This window comes from Heteronotia binoei, chromosome 7 (genome assembly GCF_032191835.1).
Source record: "Heteronotia binoei isolate CCM8104 ecotype False Entrance Well chromosome 7, APGP_CSIRO_Hbin_v1, whole genome shotgun sequence".
Taxonomy (NCBI): Eukaryota; Metazoa; Chordata; class Lepidosauria; order Squamata; family Gekkonidae; genus Heteronotia; species Heteronotia binoei.
The window spans coordinates 103,336,591-103,361,736 of record NC_083229.1 but is presented as its reverse complement, the minus strand read 5'-3'; the positions used below and the strand labels follow the sequence as shown (position 1 = coordinate 103,361,736).

At 45.9% G+C, this 25,146-nt stretch overlaps 1 protein-coding gene across 1 annotated transcript in view; it reads right to left on the bottom strand.

Moving 5' to 3' along the window:
- The window catches only part of RIPOR2 (RHO family interacting cell polarization regulator 2), a 162,770-nt gene extending 138,958 nt beyond the window's left edge, over positions 1 to 23,812 (bottom strand). Inside the window, exon 1 of the mRNA XM_060244128.1 lies at positions 23,507 to 23,812. Coding sequence (XP_060100111.1) covers positions 23,507 to 23,741 — 235 coding nt within the window. The 5' untranslated portion in view covers positions 23,742 to 23,812. The remainder of the gene's footprint in view (positions 1 to 23,506) is intronic.
- Positions 23,813 to 25,146: the final 1,334 nt, after the last annotated feature.

Sequence of the window (25,146 nt, the reverse complement as noted above, 5' to 3'; positions counted from 1 at the left end):
CGAACTGTAGCCTCTTCACCCGGAAGGCCCCCCTGTGTGTCACTATGGTTTGGGCTTCCGCCGTCTTGGCGTCTACTGGGAGCTGTTGGTAGGCCTGGGCCAGGTCCAGCTTCCCAAAGACCTTAGACCCCGCTAGAGCAGCCAGGACATGGCTCACCACCGGCACTGGGTAGGGGTTATCCTGTAGTTGTTTGTTTATCGTGCACTTATAGTCGGCACAGATTCGCACGTCCCCGTTTGGCTTGATTGGGGTTACTATGGGGGTCTCCCAGGGGGCGTAGTCCACCGGCTCCAGGACGCCCTGGGCCGTGAGGCGGTCTAGTTCCGCCTCTATTTTCGGTTTTAAGGCAAAAGGGACCCTCCTCGCTTTGAGCCGAATCGGCCTGACCGTGGGGGTCTAGTGGTAGGGAAATTGCCGGCCCTTTGTAGCTCCCCAGGGACCCATCGAACACGTCCGGGAACTCTTGGCAAATCTCCCCGAACCCCTTGGGCGCTAGGGTTTGCTCCACCCCCTCCACGCGGATTCCCAGGGGCTTGAACCATGCTAGTCCCAACAGGGTAGTTAGCTGGCGCTTCACCACCAGGATGTCCAACGGCCCGCGGAAGGGGCCCCGCTCGACTTGCACCCGGGCCCACCCCGCGATCTGAACTGGGTTTCTCTGGAAGTCCCTGAGTATTAAGTCCGCCGGCCTGAGGTGCAGCCGCCGGCCGGAGCACAGCCCCCTCAGGGTGTCCTCGGCTATTATGGAAAGGGAGGACCCTGAGTCCACTTCCATTTGGCAGGGGCTTCCCTCTATGAGGACCGCCAGTTTGATTTTGCCAGGGCTGTTGAGGGGCAAGTTCAGTACCTGGGGGGTTGTCGAGTCCGCCGTGTGGAAGTCCGCCGACTCACGGTGCATGGTCGGCCTCCGGCGGTTGTCCTTGGCTCGGCAAGCCCGTGCAATGTGGCCGGTCTTCCCGCAGCTCCGGCAGTCCCAGGTCCGATACTGGCAGTTTCTTCTGTCGTGGGGGTCGCCGCAGCTGGCGCACTTGGTTGCCGGGGCTCCCTCCGCCGCTGGGGGTCGCTCGGGCGCTCGGTGCCGTGGTGCCGCTCTGCTAGGTGGCCCCGCTGGGCGGCGCAGCTGGTGGGCCTCCCCCTCCTCCTGGCGGTCGTAGTCCGGCTCCTCGTGGTGGACGGCATCTGTCCGGCCCTTGGGGAAGGTCCGAGCCGTCCGCTCGAACGCCACCGCTTCGCTAAAGGCGCTCTGGAGGGTGAGCTCCTCCTTGGCGAAGAGCTTCTGTTGGAGCCTCTCGTCGTGGAGGCCCCACGTGAACCGGTCGGCCAGGGTTTCTTCCAGTTGGGGAAAGCTGCAGTTCCCGGCGATTTTGCGGAGGGCTGCCAGATAGTCGGCGGCCGATTCTCCGGCGGCCTGGTCCCTCCTGTGGAACAGGAACCGGCGGGCCACCCGTGAAGGCTGAGGCGAGAAGTGGCCGGTGAGGAGCCTGATGATCTCCTCGTAGGACTTCTCCGCGAGGCGGGCGGGCGCCGAGAGACCCTTGGCGATCTCGAACGTGGCTGCCCCGCAAACGCTCAGGAGAACGTCCCTCTTTGTGCCGGCGTCGGTGATCTTGTTGGCCCTGAGGTAGAACTCGACCCTTTCCGAGTAGGACTCCCAGCCCTCTGGATTCGCTGGGTCGAAGGTCTCGATGGACCCGGTGGTTCCGCTCTGGCTTGCCACGGCGGCGTCAGCTGTCGTGGCCGATGGTTGCCCTAGATCTCCGTTGTAGCCGATGAGGCTAGAATCCCATCCTCGTCGCCACTGTAACGTACTCGAGGCGGAGACGAGAGTAGGGCAACATTCTTTAATGGGAGCACGTTGCAAGAGAGAGAACACGCGGGCCGGGCCCCGCTTATGTACATTTACCCGGTTCAGCCTCCTGTACAGGACAGGCCAATCCTGACCTGTTAAACTTCCCGCCGCAGAAGTGGTAGGCGGGGATTCCGCGCCCGCGCTAGAGGTGCCTGGGATACCCAGCCACCTCTGCGCGTGGGCGCGTATTTCAGCCGATACATTACACTGGAGATCTCCTACTTTAACAATTGATTTTCAATTGACAGTGATCAGCTCCCCTGGAGAAGATGGCTTCTTTGAAGGGTAGACTCCATGGCACTGTACCATGCTGAGGCCTCTCCCTCTCTCCAAACTCCTTCTGGATCCACCTCCAAAGTCTCCAGGTATTTTCCAACCCAGACCTGGAAACCCTATTAAATATGGATACCCAGAACATTATTCCACATAGGGCTCACAATACTGGCTACAACACAACACTTCAGATCTAGGACTTAACCCCAATAGGCAACATGGAACCCACTTTTAACTATTTACCATGTGTACATGTATTTTTTTCTATCCATCTCTGGTTTCCTTTCTCCCCTAGCTTTTCTACTTTGCTTCTCTATCTATCTCTTGACTTTCCCTACTTCATCTTTCTTCTCCTTTTTAAAAAAGAAAAGAAAATGATGCTAACGGAATTAGTGCAACCCACTTCTGAATGCAGCGTGACCCACTTATGGGCCCTAAACCACCAGCTGAATATAAATGCTTTAATGCATTGCTGTTCTCCCAGAAGCACAAGTTGCATAGCAAAGGATTGGGAAACTAATTAAAGGGCTTTACTGACTTCACTTTTTGTTCTGTAACCCTTGCTCTTGGCTTCTGACTTCTGACATGATTTGTCAAATATGAGGAGGCAATCATTTTCAGAGTCTTGTCACACTGCCACTTAGTGGGCAATGTGGATCAAAGACACAGTTTTGTTTTTAAATCTCATTTTCCTTTCTCTTCAGTGCATACTTATCATTTCTTGTTCTGGGGAATTAAATGAACAAAAAGGTTGACAGCAATGTTCCCTCTAAGCTGCAAAGTCTTGTGAGCAAAAATTCTACTTTGTGAGCTACTGGCATTAAAGTTGTGAGCTACTCCATAAATTAGTGTGCTCTGGAGTCATCCTTCCTGAGCTAAGACAAAAATGTGTGAGCTGGCCGAGGCTTCCAAAAGTTCCTGCCTAATCTGGTGACTTTTATAATCCTTGCATGAGAAATATGAATCACACCAGTTTCTAAATATAGAAAAGACTTGATGGCTGAATTGAACTGATTTGTTTTAAACTTCTTTCTGGAGAAAGACTTGGCTTTGGGAAAGTTGCTTGCAAGTATATATGGATGAGAAGGACAGCTGGGACAAGAAGCAATTTGAAGGTTTTGTTGAAGAGCTTTGAACAAATATATGTGAGCTTCAAATAGACATTTAAATCTTTGTGGGCTCTGTATACTGGACTATAAAATATAACTAGATTGTTGGCTGAAGGAAGAATACCTCTGCAAACCTTTAAAGTGGATTATAAACTCCTGATGGTGGATATTATGGATATAACCCTTTAATTTTGGTCCTATTTTTCATATGGTTTGAATATTTTTGGCTTTTTATTTTTATATATTCATTTTTCCCACTTTTTCCTTTTTTCCATAGCATACTTGGAGGGTTTTTTTACTTTTGTTATTTTTATTTTGGGAATATCTGGATCAATTTGTTCTGGTTTATTCTATTTTTTCTCTCTTCTTTTGAGCTGTTTGTTTAATTTTTAATTTTTTATTTCACCTGTGGATTATAAATGGGGCATCCAGCCCTGGATTACAATTCATAACCTGGAGCAGTTGGATGAGTTTGTTAGGACTTGGATTTTATTGAGCTATCATCGTTAGAAGAGACGTCACAGTGAACGGTTTCTGTTTCAGTGAGTTGAACCGTTTTGGCTAGGTGGCACTAAGGATGTTGTACTAAAAAGATTTCGTTTACTATAAATTTTATCATTGTTCTGGGTTTGGTAAATTGTTGATAGAAGCTAGAAGGCTGTTTCCCTAAAATCACTGTATAATACTGGTACTGTCTGGCAGATACTAGCTTATCTAATACAAACAGGAATATTGAGTTCCAAAACAAATTTTCAAGAGGTAGTATACGGATCTTGTGGTTGTGAGCGCAAATATATTAATAAGGATGGAAAATAAAGCTGCGACTGGCTTTAAAGAAACAATTTTTAAAAAGACAGTTGAGAAGGTAAACCACCAATCCCTTCACCTAGCTCTTTGTCTGGCCCAGGGAAATTTATGACCATGCAGGGAGATATGAAAGAGATGTAAAATACTCTACTAACTGCCATAGCGCAGCTAATTGGTAAAGTAGATAATATAAGAGAGCAGATGGCAGAGATCATACAAGAGCTTCTAGAGAACAGAAAACAGACAGCAGAGACCATCAATGCCCAGGTGACAGATAATACACAAAAGGTGGAACAACTGGGAAAAGAACAGAATATACATGATACCAGACTCTTACAGCTGGAAATAGATAGAGCTGCCTATATGCTGAGGTTTCAAAATGTACCAGAAGAGAAAACTGAAGATTTACAGAAAATATTAAGTGAGGCCTTGGCAGAAATTCTACAGGTGACTCCTCAAAGGATGGAAGAAGAGTTTGATCAAGTTAAGTGAGTACCATCAAGCTTTACGAGACGGAATAAACTGCCCAGCGAAATTCATTTGAAACTTACAAGAAAGAGGACCAGAGATCATATTTTGAAGCAAGCAAGAGACAAACCAATGATGATAGCAGGAAATATGGTGAAAATCTTGAGAGAGGTACCATGGTCAGTGAGACAAAAGAAGAGAGAACATCAAACCTTGACAAGCTTCCTGAAAGAAAGAGAAATACCCTACACATGGCTAATGCCAGAAGGTCTGCTTTTTACTTATGCAGAGAACAGATATAGGATAAATTCTATTTTTAAACCTCAGAATTTTCTGGATAGAGTGAAGGAAAAAGAGGGGAAGGAAAAGAAGGATGATGAAGAGGAAGCTCTGGTGAAGAGGATCCGAATGAACCACAGAAATATCCAACAAGATTAGACTAAAAAAAGATAGTGATAAGAAAAATCCATAATGGCATCAATAATCTCTATTAAAGTGAATGGTCTCAATTCTCCTGTTAAAAGGAGGAAGACCTTTCGATACTGACAAAATTGGAAATGGACATAATTTGTTTACAAGAAACCCATATTTTAGCTAAAGATCAACACCTTTTGAAAAATAAGAAACTTGGCAGTTTGTTTACAGCAACAGACATGAACAAAAAGAAAAGGGGAGTTGCAATTTATGTCAAGGATAAATTTAACCCACAATTAGAGTATGCTTCTGAAGATGGAAGAATTCTTCTAGTAAAAGTCATGGTGGACAATAAAAAAATCCTACTGGCAAATATTTATGCCCTGAATGATCACCAAGAGAATTTTTTTCAAGATTTACATTTTAAGTTGTCAAATTTGGAATATGTAGAATACTGCATAGTAGGAGATTTTAATGCAGTTTCTGACAGACAATTGGACAAAAAAATACATAAACATACTAAAAGCAAAAGTCTTCAACTACCAACAAGCTTTTGGAAGCTAGTAGAAGAACTGGACCTGGTTGATGTATGAAGAACAAGATATCCAAGTTCGAAAGATTTTACCTACTATTCTGCCAGTCATCAAACGTGGTCAAGAACTGATGTGTGTTGGCTCTCTACAAATTTGGTTAAAGATTTAGTTGAGACAGAAATCCAAACAAGAGTCGTATCAGATCATAGTCCTGTAACGGTAAAACTCAAAGGCACATGATGAGAAGATTGTGGAGGTTAAAAATTTCTATCTTGAAAGATAAAGATTTTCTTAAAGAATCTAAGGCTGAAATGGAATCCTTTTTTAAACAGAACATAACTCAAGATGTAAAGATGCAAGTAGTTTGGGATACTGCTAAAGCATATTTCAGGGGCTTTGCAATCAGATATAGTACAAAGAAGAAAGAACTGAAAATTTTCAGAAATTAATGTTGCAAGCAGGAGAAGCTGAAAAGAATTTAAAAGTGCAACCGACAAAGACAGGAGTTCCAAAAATAAGGTTAAAGAAACACAACATCAACTTCATCTACTACTCATAGAGGAGATGGAGATAAAATTGAGATTTGCTAGACAAAACTTTTTTGAACATGCTAATAAACCTGGAAGGCGGTTGGTCTATAGAATTTGAAAAGAGAATGCCAAAAGAATAATATCGTTTTTGAAAGACGAGAATACCTGTGGCCATCACTACATATTCTGGCAGCACATTCCACATTTTAATCACTTTCTGTGTAAAGAAGTATTTACTTGACCAGGTCTGGAGCCACAAGCAGGGAAAAGACAACAGAAGAAGCAGCCCTCAGCAAAGTCCCAATTCCAAGTCTTGTGGTAGGGCAGTGCAGTGTCCATTCACCTGGCTAATGACCAACAAAATTGTGGGAGATGCTCAGGTGAGACCTGGTAGTGAGTGAAGATGACTGATGGAGCCAACAGCTCTCTCAAGAAGTGCGGGAGGCGGGGGCTTGGTTCCAGGACTGAGTGTCAACTCCTGGTGCTCATGAAATACCAACAGGAGGTATTAACAACTTCCCATGATCACCCACTGGGTCCAGAATACCCTGCTCCAGGCATAGGTATGGTTCTTCTTGCCAACCGTGGCCTGGAATATACAAGAGCTTTGAAAGACCAGTGAGGGGAGCCCGGTCCCCTGTGCCTCACTCTTCCGCACCCCTCTCTCCCCCTTGCTGGTCATCCAAGTCACCTTTGACAGGATTGCTATAGACTTTCTAGGGCCTTTACCTTGGACACCTCAGGGTGCCTGCTATCTGTTGGTTCTGATGGACTATGCCACCTGCTACTCCAAAACCAATCCCTTGCAGAATATGAAGAGCACTGGGACAGCACTATTTTGACCATGTCAGGTTACACCAAGAGAACCAGAAAGATCAGGAGACCCCATTCACAGTGGCCTTAATGTGGCAGGTGTGCCTCCAGATAAAGCAGATCTTCAAATCAGTGCACCATCCCCAGACAGACAGTTTAGCTGAATGGCTCAACAGGACAGTGAAGACCATGCTCTGCAGGTTGGCCCAGGACCAGCCCCAAACCTGGGACCTATATAAGAACCCTCAAGATGTTCACTCTCAGGGAAGCCCCAGAGGCCTTAACTGGATTCACTCCCTTTGAATTCCTCTATGGATGGATCCCCTGGGGCATCCTCAGTCTAGTGGGTGTGGCCAAGCCAACCACCATGGGATCAGCCCTCGGTGAGAACGTCCAAAAGCTAAGGGAGCAGCATGAGAAAGCCTGAGCCAACTTTTCACCCTTTTCACCCATTCCCAGACTATTAAGGCTTTTCTCATAGGGAAGGTACTCCAATCCCCCAAATGATCTTTGTGGCCCTCCTCTGCACTTTTTCCAGTTCCACAATGTCTTTTCTGAGATAGAGTGACCAGAACTGTACACAGTATTTAAATGAAGCTGTACCATGAAACCTATCAGCCACTGTATTTTCAATCACTTTCCTAAAAATCCCTAACATACAATTTACCCTTTTCACTGCTGCAGCACACTGAAACCGATATCCCACTAGGCTTGTTCTCACGTTGGAGCTCTTTTTCCCCTGATGGTTACATCCAATTTCACACAAGCTGCTGCGGGCTGCAACCTGCCCCACCTCTTTTCCGCGGCAAGTAAGATCCTCTGAAAATCGGTTTCTGCTTGCCATGGGAAAGGGGCAGAGCAAGTCATAGCCCCATGGTAGCTTGTGGAAAATCAGATGGAAGCATTGGGGGGGGGAGCTCCAACGCTGGAACAAGCCTAGTGGGGAATTGGTCTGGGTTGACACTTTCTTTGAGCTATGCACTATGACCCCAAGATCTTTCTCCCTGTCAGTCTCAGCAAGTTCAGGCCCCATTAGCCTATACTTGAAGTTGGGGGGTGTTTGGCCCAATGTGCGTCATCACCCTGCAAGCTAGAAAAAATATAAATGATAATTTCTATATCACATGATTCTGAACAGTATTTTTAAAATAACAATAAAAATGTTAAATTATTTGGAAATTAAAACTGATTAATGGATATTTAATATCAAAATGTATCACTACAGATGCTTCCTTCCAAGCCAAGCTTAATTCCACCTCATGTTCAGCTGAGTCATTCACTAACTTAAGTCCCCCTAGACCCAACTTCAAATAACATATTTCTGGTTAATTTCCTGTTTGTTGGAAACTGACATTTAATGCTCTTTTTGGTTCTCTGGCATATTAAATCTGACTGTGCTAAAATATAATCTCAGTCATAACCTCCCCTGTGGAGCTCCTTGAATTATAAAACTTGCTAATGACGATGTGGAATGGTATAGTACAGCCCAATTTTGTCAGATTTTGGAAGCTAAGCAAGGTGGGTACTTAGATTGGAAAAGAAAGACTTGCAAAGGAAGGCAATGGTAAACCATCTCTGCTTGTCACTTGCCTTGAGAATTCTATGAGGCTGCCATAAATCAGCTGCAATTTGACAGCGCTTTCCACATACACAATGAATGAGGAAGGAAAAGCTTTCTTTGCTGGCCTGTGACAACATTGCAACTATTACCTTTATACATTTGTGCTGGGGTCTACATTTATACACAAGTGCAATCACACACCTGCTTGTTTATAGAAAGGAGAAATTGCCTGCAGGAAAATGGCAGAATGTCACCTGACTGCTGCAGCCATCAATCCCAGAGCAAAAAACATTGTCCAGGCTGGCAGGAGGAGAGGATCTCCTTCTCCTAGCTCTTTAAGAATATACCAAAAGGACAGTTTTTCCCCAATGAATCTTGAAGAGATGGTTGGTAACAGCACCACCTCCGAGGCAGAGAATGAACACTGCTACCCCACCAAATATCTACATTTTCCAGTCTTACAGACTTCTGTGTGGGGGTGGGGGTGTTCCTATAAAAATTATTGTCTTGAGGCATTTTGAAGACTGACAATTTTATTGCAGTATAAGCTTTTGTGAGCTAGACAGTCACAGGTACTGGCTCTGGTTTATGAAAAAATTGGGCTAGAAAGTATCGGTCTTCAAGGTCCTGCAAGATTCTCTGTTGCTTCGGTTGCATTTTAAAGAATGAAATAATCTGTTTCCCCCAACCCTGCCCATATGCCGTAGCACTACAAGCACACAAAAAATGCTGGGGGTGGGTGGGTGGGAAACCAAGGCTGCTTCATTCTCCACCGTAAGTGGTATGAGCTGGAAGAAAGCAAAGGCAATTTGAGGGAGGAAGAAAAGGCAGGCAAGCCAGCTGACTAGCTGTTTTAGAGTAGTGTAAATGTATTAAAAAGTGAAACAGAAGCATGTATGGAAAGGAAAAGGATGAGAAGAAATTATAATAACATCATTTAGATGAGCTGAGATTTAGCTAAATACTAAAATTTCCCCCTACTGTGTAGAAAATATTTCTTCAAGGACGATTGCACCATGTTGCTGAAACATAAGAGAGAAAGTTAGTGAGCTACTGTTCCTGTAAATGAGTTTCTCTTCACATTCATCCTGCTAGAAACACAAGAGGTGGCGAGAGAGCGTTAGTCTGTGCTGTCATAGCAACCTGTGCATGCACTACTTACAGGATTCAAGAGAATCCAAAGTAAGAAAGCCTATTCAACAGAAGCCGAATGCAGCACGAACAGCTTTGTTAGCAAAAGGAATAGAAGAGAACTCTAAATGCGCTGTCTGGTAAGTCAAAGGTCCACTTTAAAGGAGCCCAGTACAACTTGCAGTTTACCTAGCTGCAGACTGCCCACCAATGCATGGGCATTTGAAAATCCAGTTTTGGTAATTCTATGCAAGGCAATGCCCTAGTAAGTTATTGCCCCCCAAGTCGGAATAAAGAGTCAGACGCAAGGTACTGGGTACAACTAAGGGCCACTTTATTAAAGTATAAGTAACAAATGGCAAGGGCTAACCGAAACTGTCTTGGTCAGGGTCACGGGTCTCAACAGACACCTCCCCTGCCATTCCACAGTCGAGGGATCCAGCCCACAGCCAAAGCTGTACACCACAGCTCCCGCCAGGTCAGCTCAGCAAGAAGGCAATCCCCAGAGGGTCCATCCACTAGACACACATCTCAATGGAAGGCACCCTCCAGTACTGAAACTGCGGCCTGGTCACAGCCAGGGGTCTCAACAGACCCCTCCCCTGCCATTCAACAAGCGAGGGACCCGGCCCCCAGCCGGAGTTGTGTGGCACATCTCCCGCCAGGCCAACCCAGCAAGAAGGCAAGCCCCAGAGGGTCCAACCACCAGACGCATGTCTCAGTGGAAGGCCCCCTCCAGTCGAGCCTTAAAGGATGGTCTGCATTCTCCCACCCCGGGTCATCAAACCCCAAGGTTGATCCTGCCAGACCCCTAACCCCCCAAGAGGGAATGCTTTCTGGTCCTCCCCTAGCCGCACACTAACATAAGCGCAGTAAAACCTGCCACCACTAAGGCCAAGCCTCTGCTTAGGCCTTAGCACCCACCAGAAGGCCCAATGCCACCCACAGCCCTTGCTGAATGTCTCTCAAGAAAAGCATATTACCCTTTTCAGAGAGATGCCCCCATCCCCTCTGTAGAGGTAAGGGAATTTAAGAGAAATATCCAGATGGAGCAGGGAGTGGTCCAACCCCCCGTCGAAGGCTTTCCTAATCTCCTTGCTAGCCTTGTGACAGGCCCTCTTGATGCCTGCAGGGACCCAAACACTACGGCAAACAGGCGGGGAGTCATATCTGGCCATATTATAATAGTCCCAGGCCATCTCACCTTAATGGTCCTAAAATCGTCCCTGGCCTGCAAGGCCAACACCTTGCCTTTTACTAGCCCGAGATCATTCCCACACAGGTGAATAACTAGGATCTGGGGAGGAGGGCCAGCATTCCCGTAGAATAACAATGGCAGCAGGCCAGACCAATTAAGACCCTGGCACCCATGCCATTCAATAGTGACCCATTGGCTGAGTCTCAGCTAAGAGCCGACCAAAGTTCTCGAGCCTGATGTGCAGCCCAAAACACATAACTGTGTACACAGACGAGAACTCAGCTCCTCTGGCCAGGAACAACAGCATCTAAAAAGAAAAAGCAATCAAACTAGAAACAATAACCATAAAATTCATGTTACAAACCACACAAAGTTCGGGATTAAGTTAGGGAGTTAAAACAGTTTAGCTAAAGCCCGAGAAATTACAACCCAAAACTGATGTTTTGTCAGCGGACTGCTGTTGAGGTGACAAAACAAAAATCCATCCCTAGGACTGCGTACTGCCAAATAGGCAGCCAAAGCAGAAACAGGACACAAGTCCTGCTCAGAGCATGTGCCCAGCTCCAAAATGGTTCCCTTGCAACGCCGGTCAGTCTTAGAGTGTCGAACAGTAATGACCACCTTACTCTCCACCAACCTCAGGACCTGTGGCAACAAAGCACTACCAGAAACATCATTTCAGGAACGTGTCACAAAGAAGGCAACCAAGGAAGCAACATGAAAGAGGGTGGATTCAAAATAGAATGCACACACTGTGCCCCAAACCCCCTTCCAGCCCCTAAGAAACAAAGGGGAAATAGACCTCCTAGCATCAGGATTAGGCCCGGCCTCTCTAGCCCAGCCCTCCAGCACCTTCCGCAGATGAAAGTCTGCAGTTCCTCTTTATACCCCAACGTCTTACTAGCAAAAGCCAGAGCAGACAGGCATCCCCTAATGGATCACACAGCCAATCCCTTACCTTTTAAAGAAACACAGTAGTGGAGCAACTGCTCCACTGGGAGGGGCCAAACAATGCAATACCCTACCCCTAACCTAAGACTTCTTGGTACTGTGTGCTATGGCTAGGCCTATCACTCTGCATGCCTCGGCTCTCCAATCAGCCACAGCTCCGGGGGCATTTGCACTGGCTCTCGATTGGCTTCTGGGGCCAGCTGACGACATCTCTCCATCTGTTCATGAGAAAGAGTGTCAGCCACTTCATTATTCACCCTAGGAACATGCTTGGCTAAAAACAGTATGTTAAGCCGCAGACAACGTAGAGTGAAGGCCCACACCTATTTCATAACCCGTTGAGATTTGGATGAAAAGGAATTAATGACATCTACCACTGCCATGTTATCACACCAAAAATGAATTGTGTGATTGGCCATAGAACTCCCCCACAACCAAACAGAAACAAGAATGGGAAAGAACTCAAGAAACATAAGATCTCGGTTCACACCCGCCTGAACCCACGAATCTGGCCATATATCAGTGCACCAATGTCCGCGAAAATAAACATCAAAACCTAAAGACCCAGCAGCATCAGACATGACCTGAAGCTCTGCTTCAAGTTTCATGTCTGCCCTCCAAAATGAAATCCCATTAAAGGACTCCAAAAACTCCTGCAGCCAGATGGACAGGGAGAAAGAGGTCCCAACTTTATCGGACAGGGCCCCTATTCCAGCTTGGTAATTACCTCCACCCTCTGTCCTCCCTCTTTTGGCCCTTATGTGGCCGGGCTCTGGGGCAGTTACTAAAGGAGTGAGAGCCACCCCACCTGGGGCCTTCACACCTGTACTGGCAAGCCTTCCTACTGGGACCCAAGCTTCCGGCAAAGCAAGCGCAGCTGAACCACCTGCCCCGCTGAACTGCAGAAAGAAGATGAAGAAGTCACAGATGTCCTGGCAACCAAATGGCTGCTATCAGAGCAGTCGCCCAAGTTTGATCATGCAGGGAACAAGATCTGGAGCCAAAGCTGCTGGTGGATGCGGTTCCACTGCAGGGAAGGGTATAAGGCAGCTCACTTTCGGAACTCCTAGTCATATTGGAGCCAAGTGGGCCCATTAAACATTGTATACTCCTTGTAAATAATATCCATATACTGGATCAGTGAAGCACCCCTCCAAGGCTGAGAGCATGCTATCAACCAGCATATATGAAAAACCCAGGAAGCCAATTGGCCAAGGTCCTGTCTACTCTCCGCTTCTTCAACTTCTCTTTCTCCTTATCATCTAAATCCTCCTTGTCTTTCTTCTCCAGCTCACAGAACAGGAGGGAGAAAATATCCACATATTCACCCTTTAAAATCTTATCTTTTGTTGCAGGCAACAGATGATCACCTAAGGGTAAAGCTAAGTCCCCAGAAGGCAATGCAGTAAAAGGGGGCAGACCCATAAGAAGCACTCAAAGGAGAAGGAAAGCCCCATCCCCCCATCATGGGCCCTGGCATACCTTGCTGCCTAGCTACTGGCCAAGCCCCGTAGGAGCCAAACTGCCCAGTTGGCCAAGACCAAGCTTGCTATGTACCCATGCCAGGAGAGGGGAAGGTACCAGAAGCCCCTGTGGCAACACAGGGCGCCGCCACAGCGGCAGGGCCCAATGGGCCCCCACAGCCAAGCCAGTCCAGAGTATGAATGCATAGTGTTTCCAGCCTTACCCTCAGATCCAACCAATACCAGTGCTGACCCTGTTCCAGCATCCATATGAAGTGGACCAGCACTCCAGTCTGAGTCATCGGACCCCCTGGCTCCTCCAGCGACATTTCCAGCAGACCTGTCCTCAAGGATAGACAACCTGGTTAAAATATCCACTTGAAACATAGCCTTAGGATTTTCCGCATCATCTGAACCCTGTGGGTGAGGAATGCCAGATGCCTGCTCCAGCGCCCTAAGCCGCTGCAAAATGGCCCTATTTACTACCTCATCACCTTCGCCAGCTGGACAATAAAGGGGGGAGAGGGCCTTTTAGGTGGGGCCTTAGGTGCGGGATTGTTTTCCCTTGGATCTCCCTGTGCCTTTTTTTAAAAACCAGGTATTTTAATAATACCCGCAAACCCAACTAAGAGCAACGCCACTCAAAAATTGGCACTAAAATGGCTGCTGCTACACAGCACTCAAAATGGCTTTCCCCTTTGTTCCTGAAATAAAGCCAACAGAGAAGCTGATAATGCCTGCTGCTCTACTGCCTCTAAAATGGCTGTCCTCTTACCCAAGAAAGAAAAACCATTAGGGGAGTCTAAAATGGCCAACACAGCCCCAACACAGCTTCAAAAGGCCAAAGATGCCTATCCAGCAAGGCAGCTAAGGTCCTCTGCAAACCAAGAAGAAGAAAACGACACTGGATTTATATCCCGCCCTCCACTTTGAATCTCAGAGTCTCAGAATGGCTCACAATCTCCATTATCTTCCTCCCCCACAACAGATACCCTGTGAGGTGGGTGGGGCTGAGAGAGCTCAAGTGGAGGAGTGGGGAATCAAACCTGGTTCTCCCAGGTAAGAGTCTGCACACTTAACCACTACAACAAACTGGTGTTTGGCTTTTCACAGCACACACTATCCAATCCTTTAACAACAGAAAGGAGAGTGAAAAAATGGCAATGACCCAGATCCAAAGGGGTGGGGGGATGATAACCCACAAGCAATGAGATAGCAAAGGAAGCTGCCAAAAATCCAGCCTCCCCACCCCTTTAAGAAGAGTTCCAATTCCACCAGCACAATGCCAAATCCTCTTCTTAAGAAGAAAAAGGGGGGGGGGCACCGATCGTCTGTCAAAGACTGAGGTAGGGGGCGGATGGTGCTGCCGTTACAGCACAAGCTCCGCCCTCTCCGAATTGCACCTAAACGGGCAGCAGAAGTCCTCCCTTTTCCTTCCAGGGAGGCAAAGTCATCCCTGCAGCCAAGCAGCAATGCTGCTGGCTGCTAGAGATGAAATGTACACAGCCAGTGGGCTGCATTTCGCTTAGTGGGGCAGAAATTCTTTGCACTCAATTTAAAAGCCTCACTATTGTTTTGTCTTGATTTCTCTCTACTATTACCCAATCTGGACCCAGAGAAGGAGAAATTAGCTTTAGAAGGGTCCCAGAAAGGAACAATGTGAGACCATTGGTCTATGTATACCAGGATGGATCTCAGTAGGGGTACCCCACAGTAAAATTACGAAGAAAGAGAGTGAGACAGTGATTTTAAACAAAAAACCAAAACACTTGATTGTATACAAAATAAAAAATTAAAACTGTAAAGAACCTACACTCAGCACTTGGAGAACTACTTCCCTAAGTAACCACACACACACACCAACAAGAGGGCACACTTATAAAATACAGGCGAGAGGAAATTGGGAAGACTTTGGGAAGGCAGCCTGAAATCCTGGGCTTGAGGTCTGGAGCTGTCAAGGGAGCAAAGTGAGGAGCTGGCTAAGCAAGGAGAAAAATCCTGCAACACAGTTGTAGGGGTGTTCAGGTAGTGGGAAACCTGGGCTGCAGTCAGATGACCACTTTGATCCAAAGATAGATCCAGGTGGGCAGCCATGTTGGTCTGAAGCAATAGAACAAAACTGGAGTCCAGTAGTACCTTTAAGACCAACAAAGTTTTATTCACAACGTAAGTTTTTGTGCGCTAAAAGCACACTTCATCAGACAATGAAATGGGGTACATCTCTATTTTGCATGCTTAACCACTACCCACAGGCTATATGTAGCACTGCTAAGTGTACCCCATATCATTGTCTGATGAAGTGTGCTTTTAGCACACGAAAGCTTAAATTCTCAATAAAACTTCATTGGTCTTAAAGGTGCTACTGGACTCCAGCTTTGTTCTACTTTGATCCAAAGCTGTTGCTGTTCCTTTCTGGATTTAAAGCTCTTGACAGCAACATCTGACTCTTGCTCCCCAGTTGTTGGCACCCTGTTCCGTCCCATCTTTGAAGCAAAGTTATTAGCCACCAGGGAAATTTGGTCCTTAGGGATGTCAATGCTTTCATCTTGCATTTCTGGATGTCTGAACTCCCCCATTGCAAACTGAAGCTGGTTGGGAAGCGTGAACCTTCCTGTCCATCCCCCCTCCCCTTTTTAACCAGTTAGAGATGTGTGCATAATCACCTCCGGGCTGTCAATCACTGCTTGTGTGTTTATTATTTAAAGTTTACAGACATCTCTCTCTCTCATGGGAGCTTCTCAGGTCTGTGTTTTTCTTAAGAAAACCTCCAAGGCAGTTTCAAAACCACTTCCCCCACCCTGAACTACATATCCCAGCAGTAGATCAATCAACCACAGAGTGAGTATGTTATGAAGCAGGTTTACAGTGGGATGTCTCATCAAAGCTCTGTTATAAAAATTAAATAAAAATGAATTAGAGCCACAGAATTGGAAGGGACCTCCAAGGTCATCTAGTACAACCCACTGCACAATGCAAGAAATTCAGAAACACTTCTCACACACACACACATCCCAGTGACCACAGCTCCATGCCCAGAAGATGGCAAACAAAACCCTCCAGGATCCCTGGCCAAACTGGCCTAGAGAAAAATTGCCGCCTGACCCCAAGGTGGCAATCAGCATTTCCCTGGATGTGTAAGAAAGAGAACTAAGCACTGATGCCCTCCTTCTCATGATCTGTCTAATTCACAGAATCAGCATTACTGTCAGATGGTCATCTAGCCTCTGATTAAAAACTTCCAAAGAAGGGGAGTCCACCATCTCCCAAGGAAACTTGTTCCACTGCGGAACCACTCTGTCAGGAAGTTCTTCCTAATGTTTAGCTGAAAACTCTTTTGAGTTCATTTCAACCCATTGGTTCTGGGCCAACCTTCTGGAGCAAGAGAAAACAACTCCACATCATCCTCTATATGACAGCCCTTCAAGTACTTGAAGGATTAATTGGAGGTGGGGCCGGATCACACTAAATCTGTTGTTTGACTGCAACTCTGGCACACTTTTCACAGACCTGGGATGTTCTCTTTATGGGCATCCCATAGCTGGACATGGGAGCTCACTTTCCCAGGAGCTTGATTAGTCCAAGATGTAAAATTTGAACCTCACTGGCTGGTTTAAAGTTAATTGCTGTCAAACATTGGTGGAGGAAAGTGGGGAAAATACCTTGATCAGGCTATTGCGAGCCCTATCTGCATGGGCACAAAGAGCTGAGCTGAGGCAACAACATACTTTACTGAGGCTGAAGTGAGCCAGATCTGCATTGACACAAGTGTTTGGGGTAGTCAAGATGACTCCTGAAACAGGATGGAGAGTAAATTGACCTGAGTGCCCTTCTTGATTGAGCAAAAAAAAGGAAAAGATGAACCAGGCATTGATTAATGTAACAGCAACTTACTTGAGCTGGGCAGATACCTCTGGGATATGCCAGGATATTCCAGAGTTGAAAAGTCTTCTGTTACTGAGAATGAAGTCTTATTGTTATTGAGAACCTTGAGCTGGGGAAGATGGCACTTAATCAGCTGGTAATGCCAATACTCTCTACCTCTTTCCTAGGCCTTCATGGCCGTACCCAGGTGCCTTCATGAGACTTTCCAGTCCACTGGTACTTGGCTCTTTAAACAACTACGTCCAAAATAAGATGGAGACCCCACTAACCAAGGAGGTCTTGGTTGAAGAAGGGGGTGGGGTCTTTACACTGCCTTTCCTTAATCTATTTTATAGACATTGGCACACCAATGAAACTTGGAAACACATGTGGGACATACACCCACACAAGCATATCTGCCTTGTCATCCCCCTCAACTCTGCACAATGTAGATTGGTACACAGTTAAAATGAATTCAACTATAACCTCAATAATCTCCTTTTCTTCTTGGAGCCCTGAGATCCTCATTTAGGCAGTGGTGAGAACATATTATGTTCTCAGAATCAATCACTATCAGTTAGGCTGTTTTTAAATAAATAACACACGGCTTGATCTGCATTCTAAGAACAAAACCATAGCAGACCTCTAAGTAAAAATGACACTAGCATATCAAACAGGGATCAGTGATACAAACTCCTAGACACACGTACCCCTGTGCTCTGTATGGGGCTACTCTGGAAACTGCCACTGGTTGAGAATGTGACTGCTAGGCTGTTGATGAGTGCAGACCATCCAGATCATATATACCGGGGGGGGGCAGACTGTGGCTCTTTCACACATATTGTGTGACTCCCAAAGCTCCCATCACCCATGGAGCGAATTTGGAGAAGGCATTTATCTCTAAAAATCACTTGGAGAATTGCATTTAAATTAAAGTTGCTTTCTTCCCACCTCTCCCTCCCCATCTATTTGCCTGCCTGCCTTCGTGTCTTGTGGTTCTCAAACATCTGATGTTTATTCTGTATAGCTCTTATGTTAAACAAGTTTGGCCACCCCTGATCTATACAACTTTGTTTCTGTGCTATCTGTTTTAGTTTTTAGTCACTTTCTGGATTCAATTGAAAGTGCTGTTTCTTACCTTTAAAGCTGTAACCACTTGGGACTGAGATACTTTAAGAAATGCTTTCTCTCACATGAACCTGTCCATATACTTATCTCACATTTATATTCTCCCATTATCTATAGCCCAGCATGTGCTAATGAAAGAGGCTCTTCTCTGTAGTGGCTCCTATACTCTCAGACCCATACCGTGCCCCCTCTGCTCATTTAATGACATAAATTTAAAAGTTTTGCTTCAGTGGACTTTTAATGTGTGAAATCATGTTGGTGATATTTAAGGACCAGGCATTTTGCATTCCTTTAGTGGCTGGCTGGTTCCGAGTTTGGTTTTGTTTTGGATCATTTATTTTAAACAATGAATGTGTTTATTTTATTTCAAGTTCTTTTCATAAAGGAGAATATTTGTAGACAGAGAAGCTTGTAAATGTCAGGGGCCCTGAATCAGTACACCACACTCACATTAAACAGTGAGAGTGCCCAGATCAGAAAATTAGCAGTACTGCTATAGTTGCAACACTGGCTAATCATCCAGTTGTGGTTAGGAGTCCAAAAATATCCCACAGACTCCCATACCTCTCCTTCTCTCTTATTCCCACCCTCTTCGCATGGGAATTCTCTGGTTTGCTTTCATTTTCTGATCACAAAATGGGTTTCATTCCATCTGCTACAGCATTTTTGCTCCACATGGGCTGCTTCCACATGGGGAACTTGTCCCGGATAACCAGCTGGATTTCCCCATTTGTGGGATGCTAACACAGAACATCTCCTGGGAAGTTCCCCTTTATGTTGGAGCAAAGGAAGTTTTTCCACTGCTGTGGCTCAAAGAAGCAAGTGAAGGATAGTTATAAACAGAGCCTTGGTGAGAATGAATGATCTGCCTGCAGCTAATCTAGGCCAATCCAGGGAAGCCCTTTAACAGGCTTCCCCACAGCTGAGTGGCAGTGTTCCTGCTTATCTGTGAAGGAAAAGGGGGTTGTTCCTGCTTTAAGCCCTTTACAAGACTTCCCTTCCCTCTCCCCCCCCGCCCCCCAGCCTGAAGGAGAAAGGTGTGTTTGCCTGCCCAGGGGGAAGATTTGTGACTATGGTCACCTCAGCATTTCAGTGTTAATGTGATGTACTGCATACAGGACAGAAGAGAGAGCAGCCAAGTGTTATGGGGATGGAGTAGTTCAGAGGTTGTCCCTGCCTACCTCCACCTCCCCCCCACCCGGCTGCTTTCATAGCAGAGGTGCCTTTTCCTGACCATGTATGAGTTGCCATGATAATCTTTTGAAGGAACCTGCCCTGAGCCTGCTTTGCGGGAAGGACGGGATATAAATTGAATAAAATAAATAAATAAGAGCAAATCAAACTTTGCAACTCCATTTCTAACTATAAATTTAAGCTATCTATAAAGGTAAAGGTAGTCTCCTGTGCAAGCAGTCGTTTCCGACTCTGGGGTGATGTTGCTTTCACAATGTTTTCACGGCAGACTTTTTACGGGGTGGTTTCCCATTGCCTTATTTTTTAAAAAAATGGCTAGAATGCTAACAAGTGGAAAATCCAATAGGGGGGGCACCTGACAGAGAATGCCAAAGGGCCTAGCCAGAAAGTACTCGGGGCCTCCCTTCCCTGCCTGCACTACCACCCCCTTTGCATATACCCACCTAGTTCCATGTCCTTCCAGCACTGCCTGCCCATGACCCCTTCCCCACCAACTCATTCACAAGCTCTTCCACAGACTGTGTTTCCAGCCACACACATGCCCTCTCCCAAAATGCTGTCCAGAATGTGTGCAGCTAGAAGCGTGGATGCAAGTGAGTGGGTGGGTGGGGGAAGGGCACACAGATGGGAGGATGGCAGCATGCCCTTCCCCAAAATCCCTGGGCCCCATCAAATGCCCCACCTCTATGTATGCATGCACCAGTCCAGATACCAACAATTAATTTTGAAACTGAAAGGGGGCGGAAGAGAGTTCAAACTTCACACACAGTTGGTAAGAAAAGGTATTGAGGTTAGCAGAGCAGCCTTATGTCCGCATTAGGCCATAAGCACATTTTGGAATAAGTGTACAAATCCGATGTTTCCAAACCAACCCAAGAATCATCAGCAAGAGCAGACAGCGTAGCGTACTATGCTGTTAACAACAAGCCAGATCAAGGGTCTGCTTTATGATCTCAAGTGTAAAATAGAAGTATATACTTTTTAAAAGCTAGTGCTGATTATAAGGAAATGCTAAAAAAACCACAACAACAATGCCTGAAAAGCAATAAGCAGTGAACTGATAATACAAATCATACAGACTTATAAGAAAGACCTATAAAACAAACATGTACAGATTAAATACGACTGTTAAAGAGTAAATTCATGGAGTTTAGTTTCTCCTGTGTAACATTTTCCCCTGCAGCAGAAGAAAAACAAGCAATTACAGAGAAAGTAAGTGAAGCACTTCTGTATTCTTCTGAGAAGTCTTTTACTACAGACTTGTCTGACATTTTTGGGTTACATGTTTCGAAATCAACACAGTTTACTCTGTACTGCGTTTCTAAACAATTGCTGCTATCTTTATAAAACAAGCAATTCACACGCATCTATCCCACCCTATTACTTTTCCATCACAAGCCTTGCAAGACCGTACCATCTTTCCTGCAAGTTTAACCATGGATAATCAGGCTGCTGCTGGCACTGGCAATTATTTTCTGTTTCATAGTATCATCTCTAATGATAGCTTCAGGCATAAGTCAAGCTGTCATGCCAAATAACCTGCTTTCATCCATCAGCTGCTGCCTCATTAACAATCCCCCTGTGCTCTTTGGATCAACCGAATCCACATGTCAAAGGTGAAGGTACTGCTTTTCCACAAATCATCTCTCTGTAAATCCTTTCCCTAATATTACAATTTTTTTTACAAAAATGTTTGTCTGTTTCTCCTTTCAAAAACTTAGCTTTAGCCTCAAGATCGCCATGCTATAACGACAGAAACTGGATTTAAGTGAGTCCTTGATATTAAAATGTAATTTCAGCTTACCTGACTATTGTCAGCAAGTGTTTTTTTCCCTGCTATTTCTTTTTTCCAAACGAATCTGATGACCTGGCAATAGTGCCCACGTTAAGACAAAACTAAAAGATTACTTATTGTCTGTGTTTTGAATGACTGGGTTGACCATTAAAAGTACTTCAGAACTCTGACATCAACTTTACTGGGATATAGGTCGCTCATTTCCAGCTCAAGCATATTGATATGTAAGTAGATGAACCCCCACCCAGACTTAGATGGCCCAAACCAGACTGATCTCCTCAGATCTCAGAAGCTAAGCAGGGTCAGCCCTGGTTACTACATAGATGGGAGACCACCAAGAAAGTCCAGGGTTGCCATGCAGAGGCAGGCAATGCCAAACTGCCTCTGTTGTGTCTTGCCTTGAAAACCCAACAGGGTTGCCATAACTCAAGCTAACCATTCAATTGTTTTATCATAATATACATATCCTGCCTTTCCCATCATCAACTCAAGAGGCTTCAAAACCAAAAAACCATGTACACCAACACCCTAACAACAAGCAGATAAACAATTCATTTAGACTTCAGAGTAAAGTACTGATGCGAGAGACCACCTGCACTTTCTCTCCACATCAGCATCCTAGCAAAACTTCGCTGTCCACAATGACTGCTGATTAGGGATCATGTAAAAACTTACGCACCTTCCAATCCAAATGCACTACAAATTCACGAAGTTCACAGGAGAGAGAAATATCCTTTTCAGACATTTGTTATGTTCAACATTCATACTGAATTCTCTAGTGGCGTTTTTTCATTTGTCTTAATTTTACTATGACATTAATCACAGTGGCTGATCATCATCATCATCCTTTAAAAATGATTTTGTCCTTTGGATTTCTTGATCATTCACTTGTATAAATGCTCGGCCTGTGCAAATGGTCATTTAACCCAGAAACACCTTGAATATCTGGTCAATCTCTATCACTTTAGCAGATATGTTTTACAGTAACACATTTCTTCTGTTATATAGCTATAATCCAGAAATAAATCTGAATAAGAAATTCAGAAGAAATCTGAATAAAGCTGAAGTATGCTATTAAAAATGAATAATTTTAATCAGATAGTACTAGACAGCTTCTTATACAATCTAAGCAGTAACGGAGACAAGAAGGATGTTGAGAAGAACTTGAGGTCCCAGGCATATAATTTGACAGGCCACTGTGTATTGCCAAGACAAAACAATGTTCTAGCTCAGTTTGGTTCCTTCTAACAATGAATTCAGACAACAGTATTTTCCCCTTGACTGGGGAGTTTAAAAAAGAACAAACAGTGGGAGTTGTGTAGAATTCAGTTATCTGAAAAGAAGCAACATCATGGCAATCATTCTTTGGCATGCCACATTTCCTTAGCCTCATCCACACAACCTAACACCAGAGGATGCCACCAAAAGAAATGGACGGGGGGGAACACCGAGTATCAGGTTCATGTTTACTTACTGTGAGAATGTCCAACATTTGTTTATTTTATTACATTTATATCCCATTTTTCTGACAATCTCCCAAAAGCTTGTTTTCACTTAGTGAAGCAGTGATTGACTTTGTCCATGGGATCGCAAAGAGTCGGACTTGACTGTGCGACTGAACAACAACAACAAAAATGGGTCGAGTCATGAATGGCTAAGTAGCATTGTCATACTAGCAACTGGAGGAAAATGGCAAAACCCTTGATCTTGAAACTAGGGTTGCCAGCTCTGGGTTGGCCAATACCCGGAGAATTTTGGGAGTGCAGCCTAGGGAGAGCAGGGGCCTCAGTGTGGTATGATACCCAATACCATACAGTCTACCCACCAATGCAGCCATTTTCTTCAGGGGAACTGATCTTTGTCATCTGGAGGTAAAAGCAGATCTCTAGGCCCCACCTGGAGGCTGGCAACCCTACTTGTTATCACTCATTTTGCAGAACAGCACAAAAATCCATACATTCAGCTCCTTTAGATCGGCGCACCTTCCTTTCTCAGTACACGACAATAGTCAGAGAAGGCTGTTTGGATACACAAGATGAAAAACGACATGCATTGGGTTTCTTTTGTGTACAGGGACCAGGTCAGGTGTCTTAGTTTGCTCTTACTTTCCTTCGAGAGTTTTGCCTACATTGCTTCAAAAAGCAGCCATGATCAGCCTGTTTAATGCGTACGCCTCAGCAATGCTTATGCGGCGACTTTAAACACTTCCTTGAAAGCCCTTTTTCCTTACTATTAATTTGATCAATACCTCCTTGTTGAAGTGTGAGTGCCTCTCCTCTTACAAAAAGCGATCACTTTAGGAAAACTCCTTTTAGAATCAAGAGAGACAGAAAATGATAAAGGGGGGTAGGGGGAGAGAAAGACAGGAAGCGCCCAAGAGCAGCAAACGGGGTGGTCCTTGGCGGCTCGCCTCTCAGGGGCACTTACTACTGAAGGGCCTGCGTCTCGTTCGGCGCCTCCAGGGCCGGTGGCGCGCCGGCCGGCAGGAGGGGCGCGGAGAAAGGTCCATGGTCAGAAGCGTCGGCAGGTTGAAGTGGCGGCGGCAGCGGCCCCAGACTAGCTGAGTAAATCCACGTGCCGAGGCAGGCGGCCAGCGGGGAGCTTCCGCGCCTCGGCCCGCGAAGCCCCCGCCAGCCACTTCTCTGGCTGCCTGGTGGGGCATGCGGCCCCCTGGTAGCAACGGGCCTGGGAGAGCCCGGCCGTGAGGGGAGGCGGCTGCTGAACTCGGCACAAGGGCCCTGCCGCTGCCTCCCGCGCCATGTTTTATGCATGAAGGCCGGAGGCGCGTAATTTCATCCCGCTGCGAGGCTGCCCGGGTGTGCTGGGGGTGTCGTTTCCAGGTTCTCGGCGGCGGCCTTCCGAGGGCTCCCCTGTGTTTTGCTGGCAGGGCAGCCGCCGAAGAAGGCGGGCTTCTTCCCGCGCCCGCTTTCTTCAGACTAGCCGCAAAAGCAATATTAAAAACGAGCGGACAGAAGGGTTTTGCCATCAGTGGGAGATGCTTGAAGGGAGACCTGTTGGTTATAAAAGAAAGCAAGGGATGGCAACTGGCTGGCTGTTTTAGGAACAGTCATTCCACTCTTGAGGTATTTTATTCTGGCGCCGGCACAAGTATGTAACTCCCAGGGACCCACCTGGCAATCCCAGAGAACTGGTTCCAATTGTATTGCCCCTCCGTTCAGGGGGTTGTCATTCCACTCCCAGAGCACAGGGACTGTCATACTCTGGCAGTTGTCATTCCAGGCCATTTTAGGGTTGCCAAGTCCAATTCAAGAAATATCTGGGGACTTTGGGGGTGGAGCCAGGAGACATTAGGGGTGGATCTAAGATCAAGGCTGTGACAAGCATAATTGAACTCCAAAGGGAGTTTTGGCCATCACATTTAAAGGGACAGCACACCTTTTCAATTCCTTTCTTCCATTGGAAATAATGAAGGATAGGGGCACCTTCTTTTGGGGCTCATAATCCTGGTCCAATCCTTTTGAAAATTGGGGGTATTTTGGGGAGAGGCACTAGATGTTATACTGAAAATTTGGTGCCTCTACCCCAAAAAACAGCCTCTCCCCCAGAGCCCCAGATACCCGCAGATCAATTCTCCATTATTTTCTATGGGAATAAATCTCTATAGGGAATAACAGAGTTCCCAGCAGACATTTCCCTCCCCTCCACCCGCTTTCTGACAACCCTGAAGCGGGGGGAGGGCCTCCAAACCGAGGGATCCCCTGCCCCCACCTGGGGATTGGCAACCCTAGGCCATTTCCATGCTCCAGGATCATCATTCCACACCATTCCAGCATTGATTCCACTCCAAGCAGGCCCTCATTTTGGGCAGGACTGCATAGGAGCACAGCTCTGGAACCGCTAAATTTTATTATGCTCTTTCTTGTTTTACCCCTTTCCCCCAAAAATACTTCTGGGCTCCATTGTTCAAATCCCCTGTAAGAATTTTGCTGAACTCTTAAGATTGGACAAACTTTCTAATATTTCCCCCACCAAAAAAAGGGAAAACAACCAAAACATATAAAGCAGGCAGATGGAAATCTTTATCATGCCACTGTGGCTGCATAAAA